At 47.2% G+C, this 12,808-nt stretch overlaps 1 protein-coding gene across 10 annotated transcripts in view; it reads right to left on the minus strand.

The window, feature by feature from the left end:
- Atxn7l1 (ataxin 7 like 1) overlaps positions 1-12,117 on the minus strand; it is a 220,496-nt gene extending 208,379 nt beyond the window's left edge. For 8 of the 10 annotated variants that reach the window (XR_013113186.1, XM_034514148.2, XM_076941999.1 and 5 more), the window contains exons 1-2: positions 11,895-12,117; positions 11,296-11,364 (exon numbers count right to left, since the gene is read on the minus strand). Coding sequence is in view for 9 of the 10 variants with exons in the window: in XM_034514148.2 (XP_034370039.1) it covers positions 11,296-11,364; positions 11,895-12,075 (250 nt within the window). In the remaining variant the exon portion in view is untranslated. The remainder of the gene's footprint in view (positions 1-11,295; positions 11,365-11,894) is intronic. The other 2 variants (XM_034514147.2, XM_076941998.1) reach the window with 2 other exon arrangements.
- Between the last annotated feature and the right edge of the window lie 691 nt (positions 12,118-12,808).

The raw sequence follows: 12,808 nt of genomic DNA on the forward strand, positions 1-12,808 counted from the left end.
TGCTATGTACACAGGTGACTCTGATGGCATATCAATTTTTTCTGTGTGAGCAACCTTAATGTTGACATTGAATCAGAAGATGCAGGGTGGGGGTTACCTCTGAATGCTAAAAGAGGAACTTCCTGGTACTACAAGATGATTCCATGGGGAAGGCACTTGCCGTGTAAGCCTGGGGAGCTAAGTTTGATTTCTGGCACCCATGTAAAGGTGGAAGGAATTAAGAGAGTTGAGGGCCCAAATGCACTGTAGATTCAGCCTGCAGCATGATGTCCAGAGAAACCTATAGGCCATACAGGCTGAGATGCTAGGAAGGTATTTCCAGGTTCAGGCTGGTCCCTGAAACAAGAGGGTGGGTATGAGCACGAGGGAAAGGACTTAGAGAAGCAGAGTCAGAAGAGGAAGGGGTATGGCTGACCCAAGACTCCTATAAGGAGCAGCCTACCTGTTGGGCTGGGTGGGACCTGAGTGCAGAACCTGGAGAGCGGTATATCCTGGGAACCAATGAAAAGTGTTCATTGATTGAACACCTGATAAATGTAAATTTGAGGGAGATTAATTTTGAAGTGGTATGCAGGAAAGGGGGAGACAGAAATACTGAATACTAAACTGGTATAACAGTCTGGGGTATGGAGGACAGGCTAGCCCAGGATGGAGACTGGGGAAGTAGAAACCAGAACTGCTCTCAAAATAGAGGCACACATGAGGCAGGAGGTTTTTCTTTAAAAACAAAAACAAACAAACAAACAAACAAAAAACCAGTGGGTTAGAGAGTACACACATCTGTCTTAACTTTTAAGTGAAGAGAGTGTGGGGGTCCATGAAACACCTGAGAATGGTTAGAAGATGCAGATCTCCGGGGACAGAGAATAAGCACTCTGCAGAGAAGCTGGAGTAAGGGCTGAGCAAGCTGCAGGGTCCACAGACAGCAGGAAACAACAGGACGAGCGGGCAAATGAGGAGAAAACACACATGACATAAAAATTCTCACAGCCCGCAGGCTCTCTTCTGTTTAAGGCAGGGATATTCAACCTTTTGACACTATGTGGTGACAAATGTGTTGAGCTGTAGTCATGGCTAGCCTAGGATGCACTCAGACCATGGGCCGCAGGTTAGACACATCTGATTGATAGAAGTTCCTAGTAACTCCATTTGGAGACCAGGGAGACCCTTAATCTGTTCAGACCTGATTTTTATATCCTGGGCCTGTCTTTGCCACTTAGCCTTTTGTGTCAGCCGCAGGAAGTGGGAACGTTCATCTGCACACATGTCTGGTCTGGGTCTTGCTGTGCTTCTGCAGAGGATGGTAAGGAAGAACAGAACAGGATATGAGAAGCTTCGGGGGATGGGATGGAGGGTGGGGACAAGGTCAACAGGGCTCTTGTTCATAGGGAGCCACATAGAGCTTTCTTTACCCCAAGGTAACCAGTGGCACTTTCCAGTGACTCACTTCCTTCCTCCTAGTTTGGGCATGATACTATGAAAGGTGCCCTGCCGTTTACCAGGAAAATAAAAACTTAAAAGGAATCAGACCATCAGTTAGCAGGCCAGAGTGCCTAAAATCCCACACAGAGGAGGGGACTACAGGGATGCCAATAGTACTGAAGAAAAATCACATGCTAGCCATTCTTTGGTCTCAAATGAGGTGGGGGTGGGGAGAAGCAGGGAGCAGCATCTCTGGGGCCAGTAAGAGCATCACATCACAGTGTTCCAGTGGCCCTGCTAGTGAACAGCAGCTGAAATCCAGACGGACAGGAGCTGAACATGGCTACCTCACCCTGTGCTCATGTGGGAGGGGCATTCTATGTCTTTCTCAGCCACACCAGTCCAAAAACCTTCTTTATCACTGCCCCTCAGAGCCAGCAAGAGCCAGGGCATGCTGGGGCTGTGCAGGAGGCAAAGGGCCTTCACACCCACTTAGCAGGCATATCACCATCAAAAGGACACCCTGAATGTGACAGGTATTGAAAAGCTATCTGCACTCCTCATCCAAAGGAACACACCCTTCATGAAAATACTAACAAGCCCATCGCCAAGAGCAAACTGAGCAGCAGCCTAGAAGATGTTCAAAAGAGGGGGGCGGGGGGGACATCATCACTGTAGATAGATGGCCCTGGAGTTGCTTGGCAACCATCTTTGCTAACACCTTCTTCTAAAAAGGAACAGTTTGCATCAGCTCCTGTGTCTCCCTAGGGCCAATACTCTGACCACACAGGCCCAAAGCTGGGGCCTTGGGATGAGAAAGCCCATGGCTGATGGGAAGCTGTGGGTCTTACAGAGGCAAGGGGGATGGGCAGCTAGTCTCTCTGCACGATTCTACTCAAAGGACACAATCCCCTGACAGGGCTGGACCAGATGAGGCAAGCCAGGTGTCCTTGCTCCATGCCTGCAGAAGCCCACATGAGCACCTCTTAGTGTGAATGAAGTGTAGATGCCTTCTGTCTTGCCTCAGTAGACATTACAGCCCTGATTAGAGTACAGATTCTGGAATCAGCTGGACTCAGTGTTCGAATCCCAGCTCCCCATCTCTCAGCTGAAGCATTTGGGTAAATGACTCCACACCTCTGAGCCTCGACCCTCCCCACCTCTCCTTAGTTCTAAAATTCAGTTAAGAACAGGATTTGCCTCACAGGGTGATCAGGGGAGGACCCAGTGACAACACACACATCTGGCCCAGTATCTGGTACCCATTCAGTGTCCTGACCCATTCCTGAAACAATCTTGATACAATCTGTTCCCAGGAAAATGGCAGCTCAGATAAGACAAAGAAGGGGACCTGAGTATGTGGTAAAAAAAAAATATGACCGTGCTCACATTCCTGAGTACCTATAGGACGCCAGATAGTATCTCATTTATTTTTACAGCAACTCTGAGAGGAACTATTATTCCGTTCTGAAAATGAGGAAATTAAATCTGAAATTAACACACAGCTGGGAAATGGCTGAGTCAAAATTTAAATAATGCCGCATGAAACTCCCAAGGCTGCCATGCCAATGAACTCTCTGTGTGTAGTGAAATACACACAGCATAGCATTAACCACTGTAGCTATTTTTAAGTACACAGTGTGGTGGCTTTAAATACATTCATACTTCCACAGAACCTTCACCACACCATCTCCAACCGCTTTAGCCCCTACACCTGGAACTTTGGGCCCATTAAATCCAAACTTCCCATTTCCAGCCTCAGCCACCAGGACCCACCATTCTATTCTGTCAAACGCTGGCAGGACCCGCCCTTTTGAGGCCAGGGGAACGGACTGGGAAGTGAAACCTAGCCTTGTGCATGCTAGCAGATGCTCTACTGATGAGCTGTATCTCCAATCTTGGACAATATACTTTTTTTTAAAGAACTGAACACCACCTTAATAAAGGAATGTGTCCCAACCACCTACCAACTACCACTACAACGCTGTCACCTGTTTGCCTTGTCCAGGGCTCCATAATCTATTGGGATAGTGGGGCAGGTCATATTGCTCTCTGCCGAGGGTGTCCTTTACCATCAATGTCTACAAACTCAGACTCTGCTCTGCAGAAGTCAGTACAGTATCAGTATAACCACCTGGATGTTCAAAGAGTCCAACTATGACTCACTTGTATCTTCCAGATTATAGTGACCTAGAACCAGTTCGTTCTGTCTGCCGAGCATTTAATTCCCTTTTTTACATTAAACACAGCACCCCTTATAACTGGCAGATGGAACTGTGAAAAACAAACAAACAAATAAATAAATAAACAAACAAACCAAAAAAACCATGAGGATAAACGGTCTCCATGAGAACAAACGTTCCACCCACAGGGGAATTCCAGTTTCCTCTGCAGGAACTGTGTAAGCCAGGCTAAACCCTCAGCTTCGTAGGATCCCAAACCACAGTGGAAGGCCCGCTTGCCGGAAGGGCCTTCCCAAGTTCTTACTATCAGTTCCAGTGTCTTAGGGTTCAAAGTGAGGTCCATTTGGCAGAGGTAGCCAGTCAGAGCCTTGCCACAGCAGACACAGCGGGGAGCCTAATATTGCAGGACACTAGCCTGCGTTTTAGAAGAGACACACGGAAGTCTGCCCTTACCATTCAATTTCTATAATAGTCATCAAAGGTCCAAGCCATTGGCTAACACTCTCTGTTTCCATGTAGCTTCTATGACAGCTACTTTTGACCTCCTGAATGATAACTTTGCCCAGATGTGAACACTACACTGCTTGGAGTAGGGTTGGGGGTCGTCAGATAAAAAAGGATTTAATTAGGACTAGGTCTCACGGTTGGTTGCTGCCAATGAGTGTCCACTCAGAAGGATGTCAGGGATGAAGCCACAAATGAAGGCCAACCCAGAAGACAGGAACATAATCCACAGAGAAGCACGGAGAAACTAGCCTGTCTAACTTTCTCCCATCAGCTGTGCAGCAGAGACAACGCGGCCGAACAATCCTAGAGGATGCTGTGAAGCAGGGGACGTGCACGTCGGAGGCCTTCACGAGCCAGGCCTGGCCTTGCCCTCCACACTTCCCAGTCCTTAGTGTGGAGATCTTGAAGCCAGCTGCTCTGTTCTCTTCGTGCTCATCCCCATTTCAGGCGTATCCCACGGGTAATCAAACTGCAGAGAGCGCCAGTTGTATTTCCAGCCCGACTTTCAATATAAACTGAAATCTGAATGATCTGCCAGGGTGCTTCTGACATCGGGGGCCACTGAATAATAAATGCCATCATTATCAGAATCTTCCTCTCGCCTGAGTGAGGCAGGGCTGGGCCAGTCAGAACAGGACCTGCACCCCACTGTTCTCACTGCTGACTAGAGATGGAGCCACCAAGCCCTCTCTCTTAGAATCTTCCAACTTAGCCACGGCACTGCCAAGAGCCACAGTCCATTTGAACTGTTGGGCACTTGGTAAGATCGACTCATATATGGGCTGTAGGCCCAAGACTGGGAATAGTTAACAACATAACTCTGCATTCATCTCTCACTAGTTTCCCGTGTTCGTATCTCTCCAGCTTCACTTTATTCCAGTGACTCTCTACCAAGTGACTCTGTCTCCCTGGGGGACATGTGGAGAGACATTCTAGTTGTCTACATTTGGAGGCGTAAACGGCCACTAAAGGAAGCCAATGGTCAAAGGGAGCTGCAATACATCTTATAATGCACAAGATGGTCCCTCTCGCAAAGACGTACCTGGCTTAAAATGTCGGAAGCGTTGCTGGTGGGAAAACGGGCGTTCCCCTCTGTTCTGCTGGCTTGGCTCCAGCAATAAAACCATTTAGCTTCGAGAACATTCCATCGTCACGTGCACTCTGGGCCTTCACATAGACTGCTTCCTCCAACTCCACCTTGCTCGGCTACACACAGTGAGAACTTCCATTTATCCTTTGGGTTTTAGCCAAAGTAGAATTTCTTCTGAGAGGGCCTAACTTAAATCTGACCCTCCTCTCATGCTCTCCAGCTTTCACTGTCAGGACACCTGTCACAACCACTGTGGCTTTTTGTGATGTCTGTAGTTGTGGCCAGGTAGAAAGAGCTCTCCGAGAAGAAACATCGTGTCTATCATTACTGTGTCCCAGTGTCAGCCCAGAGCAGGCACAACAGGGAGTGAATTCCAGTGTATGACGAAAGCTGAAAAGGTCCAGCACCTTCCTATACACAGGTACCCACAGGAGACCAAGGCCTTACACTATACTAACACCCAATCCTCCAAGACAGCGAGCGAGAAATAGCAAGACGCTAGAGCATATCTGGGAGCATGGTCTCCCAGTCCGAGAGGATACGAAAGCACATATGTATCTACTTCAACACACCCAGGCTATCTTTGGAAAGATACCAAAACAAATGGGTGATCGAGAGCCGTTCCAGTAAAGTATGTAAGACTCTTGAATTTTGTAACTCAGTGATTATCTTGAAGTAGCTTTTAGATGCATTTAAGGTCTACACCTTTAGAGCTAAAGAATAAACAACAACAAAAACAAAATTCATTCCTCTTTTAGAGATGAAGGCCTAATCTAACTCAAGCCTTTAAGGAATTATTGTATACAGTTTCCAAGCCTGTGAATTCTAACTTCCTGGAAGGAAGGAAGGAAGGAAGGAAGGAAGGAAGGAAGGAAGGAAGGAAACCCATCTTTCTAGTTTTCTACCTAGGATCTGGGTACACGGAAATCCTTGTTAGTGTAAAGAGACACTCATTTCAAAAACTTTCTGTTTCCCCAAGTGGAGTGGATGGTCCCCAACTAGCCTCCCTCTGCACGTCAGCTGGGAAACCTTGGTTTTCCAACACATCACTTCTTTTCTACATTAGTCCCTGGCACCTTAGCTGCTGTCCTGCCCTCCCCTTCCAAAACCAGGGCAATGGAGATGCCAAAGAAAGTCCAACATGAACACATCTTGCTGCTTCCAGCAAAGGAGTTAGTTAGCACCAAGTAGAATTAACAGTGAAAATAAGGTTTATCTGTGTAATCTACAGACTAAAGCCTTCCCATATCCTACTAGCATAGATAACAGAGTTGTCTGTGTAATGATAAAGAAGCTGCAGATAGTTTCCCATAAATCTCCATGGCTTGTCTCTGGCTTCCCTCACTTGGATCATAAGAATACATCATCTTCCTAGGCCAGCTGCCATTTTCCTCGATAAGCTGGTCCTTTTCAGCCCTAACCTCTGAGTCCAGGCAGAGCCCACTCCCATGTTCCCGGCTCGTTCATGTCTCTGGAGCACTTGGGCCTTCCACAGCAAGCTTTCCCTGTTCCAGCTCTCTCTTCGACTGCATGCATTTCCCATTTACCTCCACCAAGGGAAATACTGGGAACCTTGGAACATAGCCTACTGCCCAGGTCCAAAAGGCCCAGAAAAGGTCCTTGAAGAACTTATTTTTCTCCATGATGAAATGAAACGATTTATCATTTGAAATGTATTTTTGTAGACCTTCAAAGTCATCAGAAAGGGAAAGGAAAAAAAAAAGATAGAGAAACCTCTTCATGTTCAGAAGCCATGAACTGCCTAAGTATTTTTCTCTTGCCTTTGACAAAACCCACCTCTCTTAACTGTAGTGTGTGAAATGCTCTATGTCCACAGAAATTGTTTTTAATCATTAAGCTTTATAAAATTATAACACACTTTACTCTAAAATTGAAGTTCTTCATACAATATGTCTTTTTTTTTTTTTTAAACACAGATGACTTAAAAATTCATGGTAATTAAACTAATACCTAGTTTTCCGGAACTAGTTTCAGTAATAAATGATGGTAATATTATTCATAACAATAAAAAGGGATAAAAGCAGGCAAGCAGTCAGCTCTTACGATACCCTGAGCTCTCCTCTCATCTCCGTCTTGTTTCCTAGCAGTCCTGATAACGTGTTTCATAGTTAAGGGCACTTCTGAGCCACATGGGCCCCATTCTTTGTCAACAAGTTAGTTTTGTTTCGTTTAAAGTTTGGTTGAGCCCCTTAGTAATGAAAACATCTTCCCCAACTGAGTGAGACTTTCACTTGGGAAAAGTCTTCAGGCCGCACCTACCAGGCTGGGTAGAATAGTGTGATATACAGGGTTAGCATAGAAAATGGCCTTCCCGGCTAGAGAGATAGCTCAGCCATTAAAGGCTAGGCTCACAACCAAAAATATAAGAAAATGGCCTTCCTTGAAATTTTCTATCAGTTAGCACAGTTCTCATGAAGATTGGGCCAGCAGGGATCCTTAGAAGCTCCTCTGAGGAAAGCTATGGCTTCTCAGACCAAACTGAGTAGTGTTCTTCATGGGGAGAACACATTTGTAGATATTCAACTCAGGCCTTCGCTTCTCTGGAGTCTGGACTGAGACCCTCTCCCTCTTGTCTGCTAAGGTCTGGACTTAGCCCCTCTCTTCTGCTGTGGTCTGGACTCAGGTTCTGAAGGTCCCAAACTATTCACAACTGTTTCTAGTAAGCAGACTACACAGTCGGGGGAGGGGTTGTTTGTTTGTTTTTGTTTGTTTGTTTTGTTTATATCAAGATTGAGTTAATCTTTTTTAAAAACTGAGAAAATATGCCCTGTGATTCTCAATATTTCTGAAGTCATTTAAGGCATTTTGTTTGTTTACTTGTTTTAAGCTCGAGGAGTTTTTATTTTGTTTTGTTTTTAAGTTTCTTTAGAGGTAGGTTGTTCTGCATGGTGGTATTTTAAAGGTTGGAACATTTGCTAGAGAACCCTGGATGCAGAGGTCTCAAAGTGACTATGGAGGGCAGTTAGTCCCAAACCCCTTGCTTTACATCTATAGAATCAGCCCAGAGAAGTGAGCCGTCCTCTCCCTAGGACCTAAGTGCAAAGCTGGCTCCCAATTTTCTCTGGTTCATCTTTCAGTGAAGCCAGTCTAAGGCAACCCTTACAAGCCCAGGCCAAAAAGGAACTAGCAACAGTTTGCAATTCAAATGCCTCTACTGAATTCTCTGTAAATATAATTTTAGAGGAAATAAGAAAGGTGATGAGAAGATTCTTTATGGAGACTTCAGAGCATCTAGCTAACAGTCTCTTATCAACATAGGTGACAAAGCAAGGGAAGGTGAGTGGAGCAAGGGTTGCAGAAGGAAAATATCAACTAGTGGGTTACTCAAAAAGTCTGCCAGGGCCTGCTGTATTTGCCCCAGCAGTGGCGAGAAAGCTCGGGAGACAACATGATTCCCATTTCATATTTCCAGCCTAACTTCCCTCTCTGAGTTCAGTCTAGAAATGATTGTGTCACATTGACACTCAGAAAAGCATTATTCATGATAGTCGAAAGGTAGAAACGACCCACGTACCCAATGGACAAGTAGTATGTGCCAAAGGCGCATGACTTTGCCTTGAAAAGTTACCAACTGATACATGATGTATGATGTAACATGGATGAACCCTGAAAACACTATGCTAAGAGAAACAAGCTCAGCACACAAGGGTAAATATCATGTGAGTCGGTTTACGTGAAGAGTCCTGAACAGGAACCTTCCCAGAGACAGAAAGAGAACGGAAGATGTCAGGACTAAGGGGCAGGGGGAGATGGGAAATCATTGAACATATGACGATACATTGTATATGTGAGTTTCTGCTGAGACTTAAAGAGGCTGGGAAATGAAGATGAGTGATGGTTGTAAGACACTGTAAATAAACGTAATACCACTGGGCTATATGCTCAGAAAAGCTTACAGCAGTAGGTTTTATGTTATATACTTGGCATCACAACAGTGTGTACTGCCATTTCTCAATTACAACTGTAAACTTCTATTCGTTTATTACCATATTTCTTCTCAAGACCTGCTTCTAGCCAACAGCACCATGGCCAGGCATGTATGTGCACAAACACAGATGCACCGAGTCCCACAAGAGCCACGTTGTGTCCTACAATAATCCTCCACAAATATCTTCACACCCTAAGGCCTCCCGCCTGATTACTCCAACAAGGAGGCCCAATGTGACCACACTCTGACACAAAGCCTCAGCCAACCCTTAGTTCTTACCAAGGGACATTCATTCCCCACACTAGGAAGGCCTCAGGAACATCTCATTTCTCACTGTTACCCAAGGCCACTCCACAAGACCCACAACAAAGAGATCAAGTCCACTCGTGGCTATATAAGCCAACTGCATGGGACACTGCTAATCAGGGTGTCCCCTATGAAAATGCATTCAATTAGAAGCAAATCATTGTACCTTTACGGGATAGAGGATATAATCGAAACATTAGTGTCTATGACTTCTGAGAGGAGAGCTTTTCACTGTCCCTTAGAAGAAACCATTGCTCATGCAGCAAGAGAACCTGAGAACAAGAGTGGCCTAACATAGATGGGGTGACAGGAGGATCTGAGTTTCGTGGGCTATGGTCCCCAACCCATCACCCAAGCCTGCCACGTGCCAATCCCATACATGCCACGGCCTTTAGTCAACTTTAGCATACATGCTTTTGCACCTTCAAGATGGCAACGGCGCTGGTGGTCTGAGAGCTTAGCTCTCTAAGTGGTTCAAGACCTCAAGAGCTTCCTGTGAAGAGAGACGACCACTGGGGATCCCTTTCCATTGCCAGCACACTTGGACATTTAGCACAAATAAACTGCCACTTGTAAGAAGCCCACTTGACACCACTCCCCCGTGCATCCTAAACACACACATCAAGATCACACTAAGATATTTAGAGGCAAACATCTTTAGAATAATGTTTTTGTTCCCAGAGTACTTAATTAGCAGAAACACAGTGCTGGAGAACAGCCCTTGAGTTAAAATGTAAGCGTTTTAATGTCCACGTTCTTTCCTGAAGCACAAGCGATCACCTTACTGGACGGTCAGGAAATGACGTGGCACTGAAAACAGGCAATCTTAGGTGTCAGTCCGCAAGTTCCAACTTTCCAAGCAGGTTTCATCCACCTCCGCAGGCAACACCCCCTTTTGCCAGTGGACTAGGGCTCTCTGAACTTTTTTGACACCTCCCATCAATTCCTTCAGCCCCTCGGTGTCTTCCACCCACCACCAATTTCCGCCTGCTCTGCATAACAAGACTCCAGATAGTGCAGCCCAATTCAAATGAACCCGTCCTTCCTTTAAGCAAACAGTGGCCTACACAGTGGCTCCATTGGAAGCCAGAGGCCAGAATGACAAATGGCGGCTTGCAAACAAGAATCACTGATTTACAACAACCCAAGGTGTATGGTGATGCCAAGGTCTGGCATTATTGGCACTATGGCTTCACTCACATGCCCAGATCTGGGATCATTGTCTGTTCAATGTGTCTCCCTTTCAGGTTATGATATTTTCATGCTGGGAAGCACAGATTTGGGGGGTGTCGGAGTGCAGGCTAAAGATCTTCATATATTGATACCCCTAGCCCTGGTCACTGTCTTCAGTCTGTGACCCAAAACAAAACGTTCCTTGCAGCCCAGGCTTGCCATGTGCAATGGTTCTCAGTGAGAGTGGAGAAGCTGGTGGAATGACCGACCATGTGGGCTTCATTAAAACTTGTGAATTTACATACAAGGGAGGCTGGAATGCTTGAGCCCCAGGCCTCACTCTGGGGGTTTCAAACCACCACTGCCATTGGCCAATGGTGCTCCAAGGAGAATGGGAGAGACCATCAGGAGGTTTACATGTGGATCCCAGTGGAGTGCAGTAAACTTCTGCCTTCCACCTCCTCCCCCAGACTGAAAGCCCCCCCCCCCCAGTTGTATTTATACTTCGAAGGAAGTTAACAGTGAAGCAGTAGTCACCTGGGCGTGCTCAATTTTTGACAAGCCTTAGTCACTCTGTACCCAGCAGAACAATTCACATTATATTCCAAAGCCTGTGAAGACTCTGCCACACAAGCTAACACTAACATGCCAAGGGCTCCACTTACCTTCTTTATTAAGCCTCATAACCTCCCTGCTTTTGCCACCCTCTTTTCCAGCCTCTTCTAAATCTACATCTGCAGATGAAAAAGAAAAAGGAAAAAAGAAAATGAGGAAAAAAAGGGGGGGATGCCAAAGTCAAGGGGGGAGGGAGAGTGTTTATTGACAAACAGATTGATCTAAATACTGTATCTGAAAATCTTGCAAAATTTGACAATGCAACATTTTCTCCCGAGTCTGGGTTTCCATCTACCTGGCCCAGATAGGTACCCCCCTCCCCCAAAAAAAAGAAGAAAAAAAAAACTATGCAAGCAGCAACAGAGTCGTCTTTTAAACAGACACCACCGTGGGGCTGCGAAAGCCCACCCCGCGGGCTGCCTGCCCCGGAGAGCCAGGCACAGACAGACAGACAGCCTTGCTGGCAGCCGGGCCTCTCTGTGCTCTGATGATCTGTGTCTGTGTGTATTTATTTAGAGAGAGAGAGAGAGAGAAGCATGGAGGACGCCGGGGGCCACTCTCTCTCACACACACACTTTTTCCCAGTGGCTCTAGGTGAATGGAAAGGTTACAGGATAATAAAAGGAGGAACAGGCGGTGGGGTTCTTACTGTCGGAGCAGTGTAATTTGGCGGCGTCGATCCAGGAGGACCAGGGTTTGCCCAGAAACGCCTCCGGACTGGGCACTTTGCGGTGCAGTGTCGCCATTGCTGTTCCTTCTTGTTGCTTTTTCCCTGTTCCTTCGGCAGCAGCAGCCGAGAGACACGGGATTCGAGAACGCTCCGACGTCATCTTCGGAACGTTCCGACATTGAGTGTTCTGAGAGGGGGAGGAGGGCGGCGGAGGAGGCGGGAGGCGGGGCGCGCTCGGCCCTGCCCGGCCCTGCTGTGCTGCGTGCGGCCGCTGGGGGCGCCAGAGAGGCACAGAGTGCGCGGGGCCGGGGAGAGCGCGGAGTCCGGCAGGCTGAGAGCAGAGCCAGAGTGAGCCGCGGGTTCAGCGGGGCAGGGCGCGCCAGGATGCTGAGCCCCGCCGCCCTGTCCAACCAGCAACAACGAGACTGGAGCGACCCAAAAAGAAGCAAAGGCTCTTTCGTCCAGTAGCCGCTGTAGGACCGAAAGTTTTGCTCGCTGCAAGTCCCTTTCTCCCAGAGTCCCAGTCACCCACCGTGCGACGTCCCGGAAGAATCCCGGAGGCTTAGTGGGAACGAAATCGGCTGTTTTGCACCCCTCCATCCGTATCCCTCAGGGCAGAGCAGGGACTCTAGCGAGTACACTTCCCAGCTACCATCCACTTCACCCCTGTCTCCTCTCTCTGTGAGTCTTGGAATCCGGTCGGTCGCTTCGCAGATGTCTTCAGGAGTCAGAAGCAAAGGGGAAATGGATATAACTCTGAGAAGCAGGTGAGTGGGGGCCAGGGGAGTGATCATCCTATCCCGGGCTTCATAGCAGGCAAAATTCCAAAATCATTTTGGCTCTGGTGTTCCTGGGGAATCTGTGCGTTGTGTGTCCCAGCTGGTAGAGCCACC

The sequence above is a fragment of the Arvicanthis niloticus genome, chromosome 11, assembly GCF_011762505.2.
Source record: "Arvicanthis niloticus isolate mArvNil1 chromosome 11, mArvNil1.pat.X, whole genome shotgun sequence".
NCBI classification, from domain to species: domain Eukaryota; kingdom Metazoa; phylum Chordata; class Mammalia; order Rodentia; family Muridae; genus Arvicanthis; species Arvicanthis niloticus.